Source organism: Chiloscyllium punctatum, chromosome 7 (assembly GCF_047496795.1).
Source record: "Chiloscyllium punctatum isolate Juve2018m chromosome 7, sChiPun1.3, whole genome shotgun sequence".
Lineage (NCBI taxonomy): Eukaryota > Metazoa > Chordata > Chondrichthyes > Orectolobiformes > Hemiscylliidae > Chiloscyllium > Chiloscyllium punctatum.
Window position 1 is genome coordinate 135439391 of NC_092745.1, and position 20570 is coordinate 135459960.

Genomic DNA, 20570 nt, shown 5'->3' on the forward strand with positions numbered 1-20570 from the left:
TGCTTCTCAGTGTCCTCTCTGTCTCTCTCTCTCTCTTCCTTTAAGATGTTTCATAAACCCTCCGTCTTTCACTTAGCAGTTTGTTTCTGTTCTGGTGTTACCTTCTCCCGTTACCGTCTGGTTACTGGCTGGGAAGGATCGCTGTGTACGTGTTGCTGATGGGAGCTGGTGTTCAGCTGCTGTTTCTTTCTTTTTCTCCCAGTTTCCTTTGTCTGAAGAACATTCGGACCTTTCTCACCACATGCTGTGACACCTTTGGATGCGGAAAAGTGAACTGTTTGATGCCTTTGACCTTTTTGATGTTCGAGATTTTGCAAAGGTAAGGTTGGGTTGTTTCCTGTGTCGGCCAATGGGACGTTGCTGCTACATTATTGTTTGATCAGTTATGGCTAGCAATTGTGATAGTTGGAGCAATGCTGCTGTCTAATCAGGGATTTATAGAGTTTTTACGATTCTGTGAAAGATCGCTGCGTTCCACTCCTGTCAGTGTTAATATGTTGGCAAAGTATAACATACTCGTTCCCTCTGCAATCTTTGTTGGATGTTAGTATCAGGAATTGTTCCTGTGTCAGTGTGCACACAGCAAGAGTTCAGCTACTCAACATGAACAGTGATCACTCAACACTTGCAGATGTTGACTCCTCACTGTTCATGTTGAGTAGCTGAACTCTTGCTGTGTGCACACTGACACAGGAACAATTCCTGATACTAACATCCAACAAAGAAGGAGAGAGGGATCAGGAGTTCTCATCTTCACCTGCTGACTGATTCAGGATTCTCAGAAACAATTAGGTTCACGATCTTTGACACCATTGGTTGTTGAGGGAGTTGGAGAGAGATTACTGTTGAAGAAATTAAGATGTTTCAGATATTTATCGGGAATGAGCACACGGGGAGAGTGACCTTGTTCAGAAATGATTAGAAAAATGGAGCACAATCCTACATTTAATAAACCCATGGAAAGATTGCAGTTATATGCATAGACAGGCATCTTCCTCATTCTTCTGAACCTGTGGTTCTTCACCTTTCCTTCCATGAAAGTTCACCAGTCCCTGTGTCTGCCCATGTCCTGAGCATCGTTCCTATATTCTGATTCTCCAGGATATTCCTGAGCTTTGTATGAGCACTGAAAGTGTATCTGCTGTTTACCCAAAGGACAGATCATGAATGTACAGCAACAACAGGGACCCTGACCTTAACTCCAGCACTGGAAACATCCCCACGGTGGGGGACTACAGTGGTGCTGGCTTTGGTTTTATGAACCAGTCGCTAGTTCTGTGTTGGTGGAGCTGTTCATTTCTGACCCATGGACTTGAATATGAGAGAATCACGAGAATGTGAAAACCTCATCAAAGACTTGATAGAGATTGATTGATCTCACAGACTGGTGAGCAACTGCATTTCTCTTACTGGAGCTACCTTAGGAGATGATGGAAGATGAAGGAAATGGTCCCTGGAATTGAGTGAAGCAATTGACGAGAGCCACCAGCTTCAACATGAGTATTCCTGTCGGGATTGAGACCTTTCTGTTCAGCTGTCCAAAACACATTACCAACTCTCAAACCATGAGAGTCTGTATTATCAGTTCAATACAACAAGATATTCAAAAAAACACTAAAGAAAACTTCAGTTTGAGAATTGCTAATTATAGTGCAGTGCCCTTCTGAATTTCCTGTTTAATAATGTTTTCCTGTAGCACTTTGCATTTCTGTAGTGCCTTGAGTTACCTCAGGGCCTTCTCAAGTGATTCACAGCTAATTGCTCAGTACATTTCAGTGTGGTCACTGTGGTAGAGCAGGAAAAACAGCAGCACATTTGTGCACAGCAAGATCCAAAATGCAATCACCATGGTGACAACACAATCAGTTCAACGTGATTAGCTGACAGCACTAGGCAGAATTACCCCACTCCTCAATTAACTGGGGACATGGGGACTTTATATTCGTCTAAGACAACATAGGAAACCTTGATTTAATGTTTCAACTGAAAGGCAGCAACAACAAAAAAAAGAACAGTCCCTCAGCACTGACCCTCTGACAGTGCGGACACTCCCTCAGCACTGACCCTCTGACAGTGCGACACTCCCTCAGCACTGACCCTCCGACAGTGCGGCACTCCTCAGCACTGACCCTCCGACAGTGCGGCACTCCTCAGCACTGACCCTCCGACAGTGCGGCACTCCCTCAGCACTGACCCTCCGACAGTGCGGCACTCCCTCAGCACTGGACCCTCCGACAGTGGCGGCACTCCCTCAGCACTGACCCTCCGACAGTGCGGCACTCCCTCAGCACTGACCCTCCGACAGTGCGGGCACTCCCTCAGCACTGACCCTCCGACACAGTGCGGCACTCCCTCAGCACTGACCCTCCGACCAGTGCGGCACTCCCTCAGCATGACCCTCCGACAGTGCGGCACTCCCTCAGCACTGACCTCCGACAGTGCGGCACTCCTCAGCACTGACCCTCCGACAGTGCGGCACTCCCTCAGCACTGGACCCTCCGACAGTGCGGCACTCCCTCAGCACTGACCTCCGACAGTGCGGCACTCCCTCAGCACTGACCCTCCGACAGTGCGGCACTCCCCTCAGCACTGACCCTCCGACAGTGCGGCACTCCTCAGCACTGACCCTCCGACAGTGCGGCACTCCTCAGCACTGACCCTCTGACAGTGCGGCACTCCCCTCAGCACTGACCCTCCGACAGTGCGGCACTCCCTCAGCACCGACCCGTTGACAGTGCGGCACTCCCTCAGCACCGACCCGTTGACAGTGCGGCACTCCTCAGCACCGACCCTCTGACAGTGCGGCACTCCCTCAGCACCGACCCTCTGACAGTGCGGCACTCCCTCAGCACCGACCCTCTGACAGTGCGGCACTCCCTCAGCACCGACCCTCACCCTCTGACAGTGCGGCACTCCCTCAGCACCGACCCTCTGACAGTGCGGCACTCCCTCAGCACCGACCCTCTGACAGTGCGGCACTCCCTCAGCACCGACCCTCTGACAGTGCGGCACTCCCTCAGCACCGACCCTCTGACAGTGCGGCACTCCCTCAGCACCGACCCTCTGACAGTGCGGCACTCCCTCAGCACCGACCCTCTGACAGTGCGGCACTCCCTCAGCACCGACCCTCTGACAGTGCGGCACTCCCTCAGCACCGACCCTCTGACAGTGCGGCACTCCCTCAGCACTGACCCTCTGACAGTGCCCACTCCCTCAGCACTGACCCTCTGACAGTGCGGCACTCCCTCAGCACTGACCCTCTGACAGTGCGGCACTCCCTCAGCACTGACCCTCTGACAGTGCGGCACTCCCTATTTGGTGTTTGTGCTGAGACCTTGAGTGTAGCATGTGAAGCCTTAATCTCCTGAGTCGGAGATGAGATTAGCAAGAGAAATTATCGCTGGCATTTCATTAAGTTTTCTCTCAGTTTCTTATGTACAGCTTGCTGGCTGCACAATAAAGAGGAAAAGGTTTGTGGACCACTTCCTGATTCATTGGTACTTGTGTTTGTGCTGTGACCCTCAGAGAATGTTTCACTGTTTAACAACGGAAATTACCAACAGATGGAAGCGCCTTAATTATTAAACCACACTTCAGGTGTCCCGAGACCTCCACACTGTCTCAGTGTGCTGCTGGCCCTTCTCTATCAGGAGGAGATCACAGGGTCAGTACTGAGGGAGTGAGCACTGTCAGAGGGTCAGTACTGAGGGAGTGGGCACTGTCAGAGGGTCAGTACTGAGGGACAGTGCCACACTGTCAGAGGGTCAGTGCTGAGGGAGTGGGCACTGTCAGAGGGTCAGTGCTGAGGGAGTGAGCACTGTCAGAGGGTCAGTGCTGAGGGAGTGAGCACTGTCAGAGGGTCAGTGCTGAGGGAGTGGGCACTGTCAGAGGGTCAGTGCTGAGGGAGTGGGCACTGTCAGAGGGTCAGTGCTGAGGGAGTGGGCACTGTCAGAGGGTCAGTGCTGAGGGAGTGGGCACTGTCAGAGGGTCAGTGCTGAGGGGGTGGGCACTGTCAGAGGGTCAGTGCTGAGGGGGTGGGCACTGTCAGAGGGTCAGTGCTGAGGGGGTGGGCACTGTCAGAGGGTCAGTGCTGAGGGGGTGGGCACTGTCAGAGGGTCAGTGCTGAGGGGGTGGGCACTGTCAGAGGGTCAGTGCTGAGGGGGTGGGCACTGTCAGAGGGTCAGTGCTGAGGGGGTGGGCACTGTCAGAGGGTCAGTGCTGAGGGGGTGGGCACTGTCAGAGGGTCAGTGCTGAGGGGGTGGGCACTGTCAGAGGGTCAGTGCTGAGGGGGTGGGCACTGTCAGAGGGTCAGTGCTGAGGGGGTGGGCACGGTTGAAGGGTCAGTGCTGAAGGAATGGGTATTGTCAGAGGGTCAGTGCTGAAAGAGTGCATCAGTTAAAGGTTCGAGGGGAAAGAACAAAGGGAACCTGAGGGGCAATTTTTTTACACAGGGGGTGGTACACATATGGAATGAGCTGCCAGTGGGAGTGGTTGAGGCAGGTAGAGTAAGAATATTTAAAAGGCATTTGGTTAAATACATGGATAGGAAAGGATTGGAAGGATATGGGCCAAGTGCAGGGAAAGGGGGTTAGTGTGGACGGACATCTTGGCGGGCATGGACCAGTTTGTACCAAAGGGCCTGTCTCTGAACTGGAGGACTCTTTGACTCTATTTCAATAAATATATAAAGAGCATCAATATAACTAGAGAAACAGTGAGTCCAGAATGAGTCTTGGTGGACATGGGCACAGTCCTCATTGAGTCAGTCTTCACAATGGAAAAGAACAGTTCAGGTATAAGTATCAGGGTGGAAGACTGTGAAATAGGAGGAGAAGCCAACAGAGCAATGTGCCAGAGGGTTTCACAACTCTAAAAAAGAAAAATCTGCAGGCCCTGATGTGCATTCCAGGCTCTTGAGAGCAAGGAAGCAGGTAACAGGGGCTCTCTGAGTGATCCTCTCTGCTCACAGGTGAGGTGCGAGAGGACTGAAGGATTGCCATTATTGTCCCAATATCACAACATGGGGCACCAGAGAATTACAGGTCAGTCAGTCCCATCTCATTGGGGAATTTACTGGAAAGAATTCTGAGGAACAGAATACATTTGCAAGAGGTGAGATCTGGATTTATCAGAGTTTGTGTGGATTTGTTCAGGGAAGGTTGTGTTTGAACAATTTGATCAAATGTTTTGAGGCAGTAATCAGGAGAAACACATTTGATGTTTACTACACATTAGTAAGGCTTTTTATTAGGATCCCTCATGGAAGAGGGATTCATTTTGTATTCATTCACTCATGGGACGTGGGTGTCACTGACTGGGCCCCCTCTTGAGAAGGTGGGGGTGAGCTGCCGACTTGAACCACTGCAGTCCATGTGCTGTGGGTTAATCCACAATGCCCTTTGGGAGGGAATTCCAGGATTCTGACCCAGCAACAGTGAAGGAACGGCGATATATTTCCAACTCGGGATGGTGAGTGGCTTGGAGGGGAACTTGCCCCTGCAAGTTGTATGGTGATGTATCTTCTATCTTCTAGATGGAAGGAGCTGGGTTTGGAAGGTGCTGTCTGAGGAACTTTGGTGAATTCGTGCAGTGCATCTTGTAGATAGTACACGCTGCTGTTACTGAGGGAATTTAAAATGGTGTTGTGGTCACTTAGTAAAATGCTGTCGCTTTGCTCCCTCAAACAGCTGTTCGGCTTCATTCCCTCAACTTGATGAATTGCTCCTTCAGAGACAGTACTTCAGTGGGCGGCACGGTGGCACAGTGGTTAGCACTGCTGCCTCACAGCACCAGAGACCCGGGTTCAATTCCTGCCTCAGGCGACTCTCTGTGTGGAGTTTGTACGTTCTCCCTGTGTCTGCGTGGGTTTCCTCCGGGTGCTCCGGTTTCCTCCCACAGTCCAAAGATGTGCAGGTCAGGTGAATTGACCATGCTAAATCGCCCATAGTGTTAGGTAAGGGGTAGATGTAGGGGTATGGGTGGGTTGCGCTTCGGCGGGGTGGTGTGGACTTGTTGGGCTGAAGGGCCTTTTTCCACTCTGTAATGTAATGTAATCTACTGCAGAGATGGGCTCAACAGCCTCCTCTCTTATCATCATTGAGCAATACTTGTAATGTCATTGAGTGACTCCCTCCACCAGTTGCTCCCCTGGGCCTCTGTTACTGAGTGACTCCCCATTGCCCTCCATCTTCGGGGTCTGTGTTACTGAAGGACACTCTGTTCTGGGGGTCTCTTACTGAGTGACTCCCCTGGCCCTGCTCCTGATTAATTGCATTTCCCCTTCCTGGTGGCAGTCAGTCCATTTTCAGTCACTCTCAGCTCAGGCCCAGGATGGTGATCAGTAACAGATGCTGCTGGAACTCCTGCTGTTGACTTTTCTTTCTCTCTGCGTTATTTATAGCTCCCAGGTAAAGCCTCTGTCCAGTATGTGACATACTGTACACTTCCCAGATGGACTGGAGATTGATTGCTGCTCAAATCGCAGAATAAAGGATAACACTGCTTCTCAGCCTTGCTGTGTGATTTCAGCAATACAACATTTCAGTCTCTCAAAGCTCACATTTCAGTGAGTCACAGTGTCACGATCTGAGCTGTCACACAGTGGGAGCAAGAAGCCTTTCTCAATCGAATGACCTTGACACATTTTCAGTCGAGATATTAGACACAGTAACCATGCAGATACTGTACAGCGCTGAGGGAGTGCTGCACTGTCGGAGGGTCAGTGCTGAGGGAGTGCCGCACTGTCAGAGGGTCAGTGCTGAGGGAGTGCCACACTGTCAGAGGGTCAGTGCTGAGGGAGTGCTGCACTGTCAGAGGGTCAGTGCTGAGGGAGTGCTGCACTGTCAGAGGGTCAATGCTGAGGGAGTGCTGCACTGTCGGAGGGTCAGTGCTGAGGGAGTGCTGCACTGTCGGAGGGTCAGTGCTGAGGGAGTGCCACACCTCCTCAAGAATGCCACTCTCTTCCCTGCATCTACCTTGTCCAGCCTTGTTAGAGTTTTAACTATTTCGATCAGAGCCCCACCTCATCGTCGACTCCAGCACCTGCAGGTCCCAATGAGCTAATCTCTCATCATGGACAGTCCTGCTATTCCTGGTGTTAGCCAAGGCAACTTTGCTGCTTTGTCTGGCAATTTTATATGTTTCCTCTTTGGCCCTAATGCCGTCACTAACTTCTCTTCTAAGCCGTGGTTGAGTCACCTCTCCACATTTAATATTCTGCTAGATGGATCCAAATAATTGTTGTAATTCATGCCCCCTTCAGTGTGAACCTTTTATGTGTTAACCCCTTCAGCGTATTCCCCAATCCACTGTCACCAATTTGTGCCTCTTTCCCCCCCCCCCCCTCCAATTCCCTCTATTTTGATTCTCAATTCCAGTTTTGGAATTAATGACTTTACTCTGCACCTTAATGAAGAATTCTATGGTAACTTTATTGTAACAAATAAGGAAAGAGTAACATGGATGGGTGAGAATCTGTCTCCCTTCCTATAGACTTGACTCACTCGGACCTGGAGAAGTTATTTGACAAGTTGCCATATCAAGGTTTACTCATCAGTCAGAGTGGGTGCCTGGGTGGGCGGGGGACGTGGGGGGGTAGATTCATGGAGCACACTGGATTGATTAGCTCACAGCGAAGGGAGAGTCAGTTCAAAATGACCAAGATGAAATGAGTGGTATTCCAGAAATCTCAGTGCTGGGGCCTTGGTGATGTATCGTACAATCAAAGACTCTGATGAATGGGCCAAAGTGTGGGTGCTGGGCACACATTTGGTACATTTATACCAGGGCAAGTGAAGGATTGAAGGAGTCAGGAGGTGAGCTACTCACCTCCATTCTCAGCCTATGAAACACTGCCACTTCCGTACAGCTGACTTTATGTAGCAGCTTCCAGCCCAAACAACCACTTCAGGGAGTTGGGTCTGACAGCAAAACAGAATGAAGCTGCTCAGTAACAGTTGGGTGCACGGATGGACTGGAGACTGTCAGCACGTGGGAACTTGTTAAACAGCAGCTGCTCTGGTGTTCAAAGGGTTCAGGCTCCTTCGATTCCACACCTGTTCATCATTAAAAGAAAGTTCTCTGGTTAATTGCCTGATGTTTTACCGTGGAAACCTGGTTTGGATTACAATGACTGAAGGCAGCACCAACAGTTAATGACTTGAACCAGATGCAGGATATCCCTGAGGCACTGTGGGCAGCAGCAGAACTGTACTCCAGCGCAATCTGTAATCTCGTGGCCCGGCATATCCCCCCCCCCCCCACTCAACCATTACCATCAAACCATGGGATCAACCCTGGTTCAATGGATAGTGCAGGAGGGTATACCAGGAGCAGCATCAGGCAGACCTGAAGATGAGGTGTGTGATGAAAGTGTGATTGTATTTTAATATTTTTTACTGTAAGTTTTGTATTTGTCAGTGTTTGAAATGACTAATTAGCGTTGAAAGACAATAATTCCTATGATTCCAAATCATAGAGATGTACAGCACAGAAACAGACCTTTCAGTCCAACCCGTCCATGCCAACCAGATATCCCAACCCAATCTAGTCCCACCTGACAGCACCCGGCCCATATCCCTCCAAACCCTTCCTATTCATATACCCATCCAAATGCCCCTTAAATGTTGCAATTGTACCAGCCTCCACCACTTCCTCTGGCAGCTCGTTCCATACACGTACCACCCTCTGTGTGAAAAAGTTGCCCCTAGGTCCCTTTTAATTAGCAAGTTTTGAGAAGATTTGTAGCTCAGGTTGAGGTTCTGGATGTAGGTTTGCTCACTGATCTGGAAGGTTCATTTCCAGACGTTTTGTCACCATACTAGGTAACATCTTCAGTGGGCTTCCAGGCGAAGCACTGCTGCTGATTCCTGTTTTCTATTTATATGTTTGGGTTTCTTTGGGTTGGTGATGTCATTTCCTGTTCCTTTTCTCAGGGGGTGGTGGTTGGGATCTAACTCGATGTGCTTGTTGATAGAGTTCTGGTTGGAATGCCATGCTTCTAGGAATTCTCATCCATGTCTCTGTTTGTCTTGTCCTCGGTTGGATGTGTTGTTCTAGTTGAAGTGGTGTCCTTCCTCATCTGTATGTGAGGATACTAGTGAGAGAGGGTCATGTCTTTTTGTGGCTAGTTGGTGTTCATGTATCCTGGTGGCTAGTTTTTTCTGCCTGTTTGTCCAGTGTAGTGTCTGTTACAGTCCTTGCTCAGTATTTTTGTAAATGACATTAGTTTTGCTTGTTGTCTGTATAGGGTCTTTCAAGTTCATTAGCTGCTGTTTTAGTGTGTTGGTGGGTTTGTGGGCTACCATGATGCCAAGGGGTCTGAGTAATCTGACAGTCGTTTGCAAGATGTCTTTGAAGTAGGGGAGAGTGTCTAGGGTTTCTGGATATGTTTTGTCTGCTTGTTTGGGTTTGTTGCTGAGAAATCGGCGGACTGTGTTCATTGGGGATCCGTTCTTGTTGATTACATAGTTCCTACGCAGAGCAGAGGACTATCAGCTATACCGTGTATTCAAAATGAATACCAGCACCTGACCCATATCCCTCCAAACCCTAGATCAGAGTGGTGCTGGAAAAGCACAGCTGGTCAGGCAGCATTCGAGGAGCAGGAAAATCGATGTTTTGGGCAAAAGCTCTTCATCAGAGCTTTTGCCCAAAACGTCGATTTCTGTTCCTTGGATGCTGCCTGACCAGCTGTGCTTTTCCAGCACCACTCTAATGCAGACTCTGATTTCCAGCACAGCAGTCCTCACTTTTCCCTCCAAACCCTTCCTATTCATATACCCATCCAGATGCCTTTTAAATGTTGCAACTGTACCAGCCTCCACCACATCCTCTGGCAGCTCATTCCATACACGTACCACCCTCTGCGTGAAAAAGTTGCCCCTTAGGTCTCTTTTATATCTTTCCCCTTTCACCCTAAACCAATGCGCTCTAGTTCTGGATTACCCCACCTCAGGGAAAAGACTTTGTCTATTTACCCTATCCATGCCCCTCATGATTTTATAAACCTCTATAAGGTCAACCCTCAGCCTCTGACGCTCCAGGGAAAACAGCCCCAGCCTATTCAGCCTCTCCTTATAGAACAAACCCTCCAACCCTGGCAACATCCTTGTAAATCTTTTCAGAACCTTTTTCAAATCTTAGAACATCCTTCTGATAGGAAGGAGACCAGAATTGCATGCAATATTCCAAGATCCGGACTGAGAGATCCTGGAAACAAGACGGGCATTCGCGAGCGGCCGGGATTTGCAGCAGTACTTGCTGTTTCGCCGTGGTTCTAGGTGCGCTGGAACATGGTGGGTTGGCCGGCATTCACGGGCTGCCGGGATTTGCAGCATTATTTGCTGTTTCTCTGCGGTACGAAGGGCACTAAGACATGGTGGCTCGGTCAGGTTACTCTTGTGTACATAAGACCCGGGTAAAGGTAAATTTTGGGTGACCTGGATTGACAACAGTTTTTGCTGTCTGGTATTGCCACGGGATGGGGTGCACATTCAACCAGGTAACTCTTGTGCACAGGCCAAGGTATGAAAACTGACCTTTAAGTATTACCTTGGTGGTTGGTTCCGTACGAGAAGTACGGGGGAATTGGCAACTTAGAAAAATAGAGAATAAAGGTCTTTAATTGGCTAGATTAATCTAACGAGTAAGGTATCTACCTGATTCGATCACCCAGCCTTAGACCGGTTGTTAAGAGGGGCAATCCCTCACGCGAAGGTCAGGACCCTGAAGTGGGTGTGGAAAAAGGTGACACTGGACCTCGGTGAGGTTAATTAAATTACATAAAGAAACGGCCAAGTATTAAAATGGGAAATAAGAATAGTGGGTTTAAGTGTCGAAGGAGACATGTAGGAAAAATGTTAAGAGATTGGAAGTTCAATCCTCGGACGTGAGGAAAGGATAAAAAATGATAAAATGTCAATAGAAAACAGCCTTATAGTCAGGAGGAATCAGATTATGCTTCATGTCAGAAGGGCTAGTAGCTGAAGGGCTACTGAGGGCCAATGTCCTGTGCAGCCGCAACATGACCTCCCAATTCCTATGAGAACTTGGGACTATGATGTTGTGGCCATTAACGGAGACGTGGGTTTCACTGGGGCAGGAATGGTTGCTTGATGTTCCAGGGTTTAGAACATTTAAAAAGAACAGGGAGGGTGGAAAAAGAGGAGGGGGTGTAACATTGCTAATCAGAGAATGCATCACAGCTACAGAAACTAAGATTATTGAGGAAGGTTTGTCTACTGAGTCAGCATGGGTGGGAGTTAGGAACAGCGAGGGAACAGCCACCGCATTGGGGGTTTTCTACAAACCCCCCTAATAGCAGTAGAGAGATTGAACATCTCATAGGCAGGCAGATTCAGGAAAAATGCAATGTAGTAGGGTTGTTGTTATGGGTGACTTCAACTTTCCCAATATCGACTGGAACCTCCTAAGTGCAGATGGTTTGGATGGAGCGTTTTTGTCGGGCATGTTCAGGAGGGTTTCCTTACTTAGTATGTCGACAGGCCGACGAGGGGAGAGGCCATTTTGGATTTGGTGCTTGGCAATGAGCCAGGACAGGTGTCAGGTCTTGTGGTGGGAGAGCACTTTGGTGAAAGTGCTCACAACTGCCTCACATTTACTATAGCCTTGGAGAGGGAAAGGAGCAGTTACCAAGGGAAGATATTTAATTGGGGAAAAGGAAATTATGACGTTATCAGACAGGAGTTGGGTAGTACAGACTGGGAGCAATTATTCCACAGAAAGGGCACAGCAGACATGTGGAGACTACTTAAGGAGAAGCTGTTGTGAGTGATGCATGAATTTGTTCCTCTAAGACAGGTAAGAAGGGGTAAGATTAAGGAACCTTGGATGACGAGAACAGAGGAACTTCTTGTCAAAAGGAAGAAGGCAGCTTATGTAAGGTGGAGGAAGCAAGGATCTAGCACAGCTTTAGAGGATTACAGGCTTGCTAGAAAGGAGTTCAAAAATGGACTGAGGAGAACCAGGAGGGAGCACGAAAAAGGCTTGGCAAGAAGGATTAGGGAGAACCCAAAGGCGGTTTACTCATAGGTGAGGAATAAGAGAATGATCAGGGACAAGGTCCAGCTGGTCAGGGATAGCGTAGGGAACTTGTGCGTGGAGTCTGAGCTGATAGGGGAAGCCCTAAATGAGTTTTTTGCTTCGGTTTTCACTAAGGAAAGGGACCTTGTTGTGAATGAGAACTTTGAGGAGCTGGGAAACAGGCTCGAACAGATCAAGATTGATGAAGTTGATGTGCTGGAAATGTTGGCAAACATTAATATTGATAAGTCCCCAGGGCCAGACCAGATTTATCCTAGGCTGCTCGGGGAAGCGAGAAAGGAGGTTGCTAAGCCGCTGGCGAGGATATTTGCTTCCTCACTCTCTATGGGAGTCGTACCAGAGGATTGGAAGGAGGTGAATGTTGTTCCTCTTTTCAACAAGGGTAATAGGGAAATCCCTGGCAATTACAGACCAGTCAGTCTTACGTCTGTGGTCAGCAAAGTTTTGGAAAGAACTCTGAGGGATAGGATTTATGACTATTTGGAAAAGCATAGTGTGATTAAAGGCGGTCAGCATGGCATTGTGAGGGGCAGGTCATGCCTCACAAATCTTATTGAGTTCTTTGAGGAGGTGTCAAGACAGGTCGACGACGGTTGAGCCATGGATGTGGTGTATATGGATTTCAGCAAGGCACTTGATAGGGTTCCCCATGGTAGGCTCATTCATAAAGTCAGGCATTATGGCATACAGGGAGATTTGGCTGTCTGGATTCAGAATTGGCCGGCTGACAGAAGGCAGAGAGTGGTTGTAGGTGGAAAGTATTCTGCCTGGAGGTCAGTGTTGAGTGGGGTCTGCAGGGCTCTGTTCTTGGGTCTCTGCTCTTTGTAGTTTTTATAAATGTCTTAGATGAGGAGGTTCAGGGGTGGGTTAGTAAATTTGCCGATGACACAAAGGTTGGAGATACCGTTGATAGTATTGAGGGCTACTGCAGGCTGCAGCGTGACATAGACAGGATGCAGAGGTGGGCTGAGAAATGGCAGATGGAGTTCAACCAGGATGAATGCGAAGTGATGCATTTTGGAAGGTTGAACTTGAATGCTGAATATAGGATTAAAGACAGGATTCTTGGAAGTGTGGAGGAACAGAGGGATCTGTGTGTGCAAGTACATAGATCCATCAAAATTGCCACCCAAGTGGATAAGGTTGTTAAGAAAGCATATGGTGTTTTGGCTTTCATTAACAGGGGAATTGTGTTTAAGAACCACGAGGTTTTGCTACAGTTCTACAAGTCCCTGGTGAGATCACACTTGGAATATTATGTCCGGGTCTGGTTGCCCGGCTATAGGAAAGATACAGAGGCTTTGGAGAGGGTGCAAAGCAGGTTTACCCAGGATGCTGCCTGGACTGGAGGGCTTATCTTACGAAGAAAGGTTGAATAAGCTCGGACTTTTCTCTCTGGAGAGAAGGAGGAAGAGAGGAGACCTGATCGAGGTGTACAAGATAATGAAAGGAATAGATAGAGTCAATAGCCAGAGACTTTTCCCCAGGGCAGGATTGACTGGTACGAGAAGTCATAGTTTGAAGATATTAGGAGGAAGGTACAGAGGAGACGACAGAGGTAGGTCTTTTTACGCAGAGAGTTGTGAATGTATGGAATGCGTTGCCAGCGGTGGTGGTGGAAGCAGAGTCATTGGGGACATTTAAGTGACTGCTGGACATGTACATGGATAGCAGTGAATTGAGGGGTGTGTAGGTTAGGTTTTTAGATTAGGATTAATCCTCGACACGACATTGTGGGCTGAAGAGCCTGTACTGTGCTGAACGTTTCTATGTTCTATCCTCAATACTCTGACCAATAAAGGAAAGCATACCAAATGCCTTCTTCACTATCCTATCTACCTGCGACTCCACTTTCAAGGAGCTATGAACCTGCACTCCAAGGTCTCTTTGTTCAGCAACACTCCCCAGAACCTTACCATTAAGTATATAAGTCCTGCTCTGATTTGCTTTCCCAAAATGCAGCACCTCGTGTTTATTTAAATTAAACTCCATCTGTCATTCCTTAGCCCATTGGCCCATCTGGTCCAGATCCTGTTGTAATCTGAGGTAACCCTCTTCGCTGTCTACTACACCTCCAATTTTGGTGTCATCTGTAAACTTACTAACTCTCCCTCTTATGCTCGCATCCAAATCATTTATGCAAATGGAAAAACGTAGAGGATCCAGCACCGATCCTTGTGACACTCCACTGGTCACAGGCCTCCAGTCTGAAAAACAACCTTCAATTGGCAGTTACCCAGAGCTCCTCGAGGACTACTGAGAGAGTTTAGGGAGAGAACGTTCCTGACTCCGACATGCATTTTTGTTCTAAGTTGGAAAGTTGTTTGAGCGAGAAGCTGTATCGAGCTTTGATATTGCTGGGTGGTCTTCCAATGGAATAACCCATGCAAAGCAGTATTCCAAAGGAAAAGAGTTTAAAGTAATGAGATTCTGTTAGAATAAGTTATTATTCTTCACAGACCCATGTTGGGATTCAGTGAGTGGAAACAAAGTGAGAGTAAGTGTTTGAAAAATAGAAAATGAATTGGAGTTAGTTCAGGCCTGGAAGGAAGCTAACTCGGGAGCATTGTGATCATTTCAAAAATGATCTGTCATTTCAGCAGATGAGATGAAATTGTAATTATTTCAAATTCAAAGTATTTACGTGTCTCTGGGTCAAAATCCTAGAATTCATTCCCTAATAGCACTTTGGAACAATCTCAAGTACATGGATCGCCCACATCCCAGGTGTGGGTCAAAACCAAGTGTTAAAAAAGAAAAAAAAGCTCTCTCCCTTGGAAATGAACTGGACTGGGCCTTGCTAGAGGAACAACAACATGGAATTACAATAACGTCGACAAATTGTACCATTTCTCAAACAAAGCTCTTGTTTCTGTTCAATCTGTAAAGGCAGCTTGGGATATTTCTACTATGTGTTTAAAAATCTTTGAATCTGTGTTATAAAGGAAATAGCAAGAGGGGTGAAAGGTCATTGGGGAATGTGGGAATGTGGATTTGAGATTACAGTTCAATCAGAACGTAACAGAAGAACTGGAGTAGGCCATTCAGCCCCTTCAACCTGCTCCCCATTTAATATAATCGTGGCTGATTTCATCTTGGCCTCAACTCCACTTTCCTGCCCGTGTTCCATAACGCTTCAACCCATGACTAATGAAAAGCACATACATAGAAAGCAGGTCACTACCACCAGTACTTCATCCAGAGACTCACTGATGATGTTACCCAGTATGGTGACAAAACGTAATTTTGTAAACCTCTATAACAAAGAGACCTTGGAGTACAGGTTCATAGCTCCTTGAAAGTGGAGATGCAGGTTGATAGGATAGTGAAGAAGGCGTTTGGTATGAATTCCTTTACTGGTCAGAGTATTGAGTACAGGAGTTGGGAGGTCATGTTGCGGCTGTACAGGACAGTGATTAGGCCACTGATGGAATATTGCGTGCAATTCTGGTCTCCTTCCTATCAGAAAGATGGTGTGAAACTTGAAAGGGTTCAGAAAAGATGTACAAGAATGTTGCGAGGGTTGGAGGATTTGAGCTATAGGGAGAGGCTGAACAGGCTGAACAGTTATGGAATCAAGGGTTATGGGACGAAGGCAGGAAAGTGGGGTTCAGGTTTATCAGCCATGATCTCACTGAATGGGAGAGTAGACTCGATGGGCTGAATGAGCTACTTTGGCTCCTATACTTGTCATTCACTCTGTTGCTATGGAGTGTCAGAGGCTGAGGGGTGATCTTAGAGTCATAGAGATGTACAGCATGGAAACAGACCCTTCAGTCCAACCCATCCATGTCAATCAGATATCCCAACCCAATCTAGTCCCACCTGCCAATACCCAGCCTATATCCCTCCAAACCCTTCCTATTCATATAACCATCCAAATGCCTCTTAAATGTTGCAATTGTACCAGCCTCCACCACTTCCTCTGGCAGCTCATTCCATACACGTACCAACCTCTGTGTGAAAAGGTTGCCCCTTAGGTCTCTTTTATATCTTTCTCCTCTCACCCTAAACCTATGCCCTCTAGTTCTGAACTCCCCGACCCCAGGGAAAAGACTTTGTCTATTTATCCTATCCATGCCCCTCATAATTTTGTAAACCTCTTTAAGGTCACCCTTCAGCCTCCGACACTCCAGGGAAAACAGCCCCAGCCTGTTCAGCCTTTCAAGGAGCTATGAACCTGCACTCCAAGGTCTCTTTGTTCAGTAACACTCCCGAGGACCTTACCATTAAGTGTATAAGTCCTGCTAAGATTTGCTTTCCCAAAATGCAGCACCTCGCATTTATCTGAATTAAACTCCATCTGCCACTTCTCAGCCCATTGGCCCATCTGGTCCAGATCCTGTTGTAATCTGAGGTAACCCTCCTCGCTGTCGACTACACCTCCAATTTTGGTGTCATCTGCAAACTTACTAACTGTACCTCTTATGTCGCATCCAAATCATTTATGTAAATGACAAAAAGTAGAGGACCCAGCACCGATCCTTGTGGCACTCCACTGGTCACAGGCCTCCAGTCTGAAAAACAACCCTCCACCCTCTGTCTTCTCGATGAATGTCTTCTCTGTGAGGGGAGTGAATCTGTGGATTTCTTTAACACGGAGGGTCATTGTGGCTGAATCATTAAGTATATTCAACGCTGAGAGAGATTTTTATTCAGTTATGGAATCAAGGGTTATGGGACGAAGGCAGGAAAGTGGGGTTCAGGTTTATCAGCCATGATCTCACTGAATGGGAGAGTAGACTCGATGGGCTGAATGAGCTGCTTTGGCTCCTATGTTTTTTTTGATTAAATATTGCCTTATGACCTGACCAATACTTGTCATTCACTCTGTTGCTAAAACGGGCTGCCTGGTGATTATCACATTACTGTTTGTGGGATCTTGCTGTGCAAAAATTGGGTGCTGTTCAGACGCCTCAGGTGGACAACATAGGGACATCTCTATTGGAGCAGGATCAAAGCCAGGCCTGGAGGACTGTAGCCTGGGCCAGAGCACTGTCCAAGGGTAGTGTTCCTCATGACTGTCCTAACAGTGCTGACTTCATTTCACCTGCTCTCTCTACTGAGGAACACTCTTGGTGCATTTATGTTCCATGTGTGGTTTCTCAAGTCTCTTGTCTCTTTCTGCTGTGTATTTTTGAGAGAATCTTCCTGACCATGTTCGTGTTGAACCTGATATCTGCTGGGAAACAGATGTGAAACTCTCTGACTATCTGTGGACAGCAGTGATGATTTCACTGACCACAGGAACTGAGACATTCCCCAGCCTCTGCACATCCACAGCACTCACCATTTGCCAGTGAATATGAATCATCCAAAATCCCTCCAGCCTGTCACAAAATATTACACACATGACAGTGTTAAAGCCAGCTGCAATATTCATAGGAACAGAGAATCATACAGTACAGCAGAGGCCTTTTGGCCCATCTAGTCTATCCTGCCTAAATTACACTAGACCCACTTTCCTGCACTGGGCCTATCACCTTGAATGTTATTACATTTCAAGTGCTCGTTCAAGTATCTTTTTAAAGGTTGTGAGGTTTTCCCTCCTTAACTACCTTCCCAGACCCCCACCACCCTCTGAAAATGTTTTTCCTGAAATCACCTTTAAACCTCCTGCCTTTCACTTTAGAATGATGCCCCCTTGTTATTGACCCTTGAACTCAGGGGAAAAGCTGCTTTCAATCCACTGTGTCCATGCCCCTCATAACCTCAGACACCTCCATCAGTTCCCCCCCCCATGGTCCAAAGCAAACCCCCTGAGCTTATCCAGCCTCTCCTCATCACTGAAATACTCCGTCCCAGGGAGTATCCTGGTGAATCTCCACTGCTCCCCCCTCCAGCACAATCCCATCCTTCCTATCGTGTGGGGATCAGAACTGCACACCGTACTCCAGCTGTGGCCTGTACAGTTCCAGCGTGACCTCCCTGCTCTTATCATCTACGGCTCAAATGGTAAAGTGTCCCATGTGCTTTCTTAACTATTTAACCTGTCTTGTCACCTTCAATTATTTGTAGATGAACACCCCAAGATCCCTGTGTTTCTCTGAGCATCCTGTGTCCGGCCATAAATTGAGTATTCCCTTGTCTTGTTTTTTTCTTCCAAAATACATCCCTTACATTTATCTGGGTTAAATTCCATCTGACCAGTTTATATGCTCCTGTAAACTGAACACCTTCCTCCTCACCGCCAACCACCCGGATAATCTCTGTGGCATCCTCAAACTTAATTACCATCTTCCCCACATTCCCATTTCCAATGTTTAGTGTCTCCTGTCACTAAGACAATTTTGGATCCATTTTAACCAAGTTACCCTGGATCCCATGAGCTTTTACCTCTGTGTTAGTCTCCCATATGGGATCTTGTCAAAGGCCTTGCTGAAATCCAGATAAACTACATCAGCTGTCCTACCCTATCCAAACACTTGGTCACCTCTTCAAAAAATTCTGACAAAGCCATGCTGAATATACCTGATCAAATCTGCTGTAGATTTACACGGGAGCGTTTTCCTAGTCTACTTTAGCTAGATTCAACTTTATTTTAACAAATCCAAAACTCTGTTTTGCAGCCCAACTCTTTCCTTCTGATTCTGAAACGTAACGTGGATGGGGTGTAGTTGTTGCTAAATTGCTTTCCCACTGCCACCTTGAACCTCTGTCCAGTTTCCTCATTCCGTATGGTCATGGCTGACCACTGAGCCTAATCTCCTAATCTCCCCCTCCCCCATACCCTCACCTCCATATCCCTTGATCCCTTTAGCCACTAGAGTGAGACCTACCTCCTTGAAAACACAATGTTTTCATCTCAACCACTTTCTGTGGGAGGGGATTCCACAGGTTCACCACTCTCTGGGTGAAGACATTTCTCCTCATCTCAGTCCTGGAAGGCTTAACACGTTTCCTTAAACAATAATTCCTTGTTCTGGACTTCCCCACCATTGAGAACGTCCTTCCTGGATCTAACCTGTCCAGTCCTGTTCGAGTTCCCTAGGTTTCTATGAAACCCCCTCATTCTTCTAAACTCCAATGAATACAATCCGAAAGGACTCAATCTCTCCTCATACCTCAGTCCTACCTTCCCAGGAATCAGGAGAAAGTGAGGACTGCAGATGCTGGAGATTAGCGTCGAAGAGTGTGTTGCTGGAAAAGCACAGCAGGTCAGGCAGCATCCAAGGAGCAGGAGGGTCAATGTTTCGAGCATAAACTCTTCATCAGGAATGAGGGTGGTGTCCCATGGGGGCTGCGAGATAAATGGGAGGGGGGTGGGGTTGGGGTGGAGGTAGCTGAGAATGTGAGAAGTCGAGGAAGGTGGGGAAGAAGATGATAGGTCGGAGAGGAGGGTGGAGCGGAGAGATGGGAAGGAAGAAGGATGGCTAGGATAGGTCATGAGGGCAGTGCTGAGTTGGAAGGTTGGAACTGGGATAAAGTGGGGGTAAGAGAAATGTGGACACTGGTGCCATCTACATTGATGTCGTTGGAGAGTCCCAAGGTGAAAGATGAGGCGTTGGATGGGTAGAGTTTGGCAACTCCACTCTGTCCTATACTCGAACCCTCTCACTATGAAGGACAACATACAGTTTACCTGCTCTACTGCCTGCTGCACCTGGACATTAACTTACAGTGACCGGTGAATAAGGACACCCAGATGTTGGTGAACATTCCTCTCTCTCGATTTTACAGACATTCAAACAATAATCTACCTTCCCATTTTTGCACAAATTCTGACATTTATCCACATTATACAGCATCTAGCATGCATCTGCCCACTCCCTCAGTCTGTGCAACATCGCTACATCCTCCTCACAGCTCACCCTCCCACCCTGCTTTGTGTCATCTGCAAAGTTTGTGTCATTTTCTACATGTTGATATAAAAATCTCTCTTGAATACATTTCAAGAAATCTGTCCCTCTAAACCATTTATGCTATGTCTACTCCAATTGGAGATGTTTAAATCTCTGAATATAATCACCCTGTTAGTGTTTTAACACACCTCAGTGAATTATCTGTATATCTGCTCCTCTATTGCCTCTGACTGTTTGGGGTGGGGTGGGGGGGATATATAATACACTCTTCAGTGTGTCTGCCTCTGCTTATTCCTAAATCCTATCCACAAAGCCTCAATTAATGACCCTTCCAATGGACCTCTCCTCCTTTCTGCAGTCACTAACTCCTTAATTAATAATGTAACTCCTCCTAATCTTTTACACCCTCCCCTGTCCTGCCTGAAAATCCCGAACCCTGGAATGTTGGGTAATTAGTCCTGCCCCTCCCTCAGCCATGTCTGTGATGGCAACAACATCACAACTCCATGTGTCAATCCACGCCCTTAACCCGTCTGTCTGACCAATAATACTCCTCACATTAAAGTACAGGCCATCCAGCCTCACCTTACTGCCTTGAATCTCAATGTGACTGAACTCCCTCTGCTGTGGTTCCTTTACTAAAGTATGCTGTGACCCCATTGCCCTAACACTCTGTATCCCCTCCCCCAATTGGCAAACCCCACC

At 47.6% G+C, this 20570-nt stretch overlaps 1 protein-coding gene across 2 annotated transcripts in view; it reads left to right on the plus strand.

The window, feature by feature from the left end:
• Nucleotides 1–203: 203 nt before the first annotated feature.
• The window catches only part of LOC140480171 (guanine nucleotide exchange factor VAV3), a 167368-nt gene continuing 147001 nt past the window's right edge, over nucleotides 204–20570 (plus strand). For both annotated transcript variants that reach the window (XM_072574919.1, XM_072574920.1), the window contains exon 1: nucleotides 204–319. In XM_072574919.1, the coding sequence (XP_072431020.1) occupies nucleotides 260–319 (60 nt within the window). In that variant the 5' untranslated portion in view covers nucleotides 204–259. The remainder of the gene's footprint in view (nucleotides 320–20570) is intronic.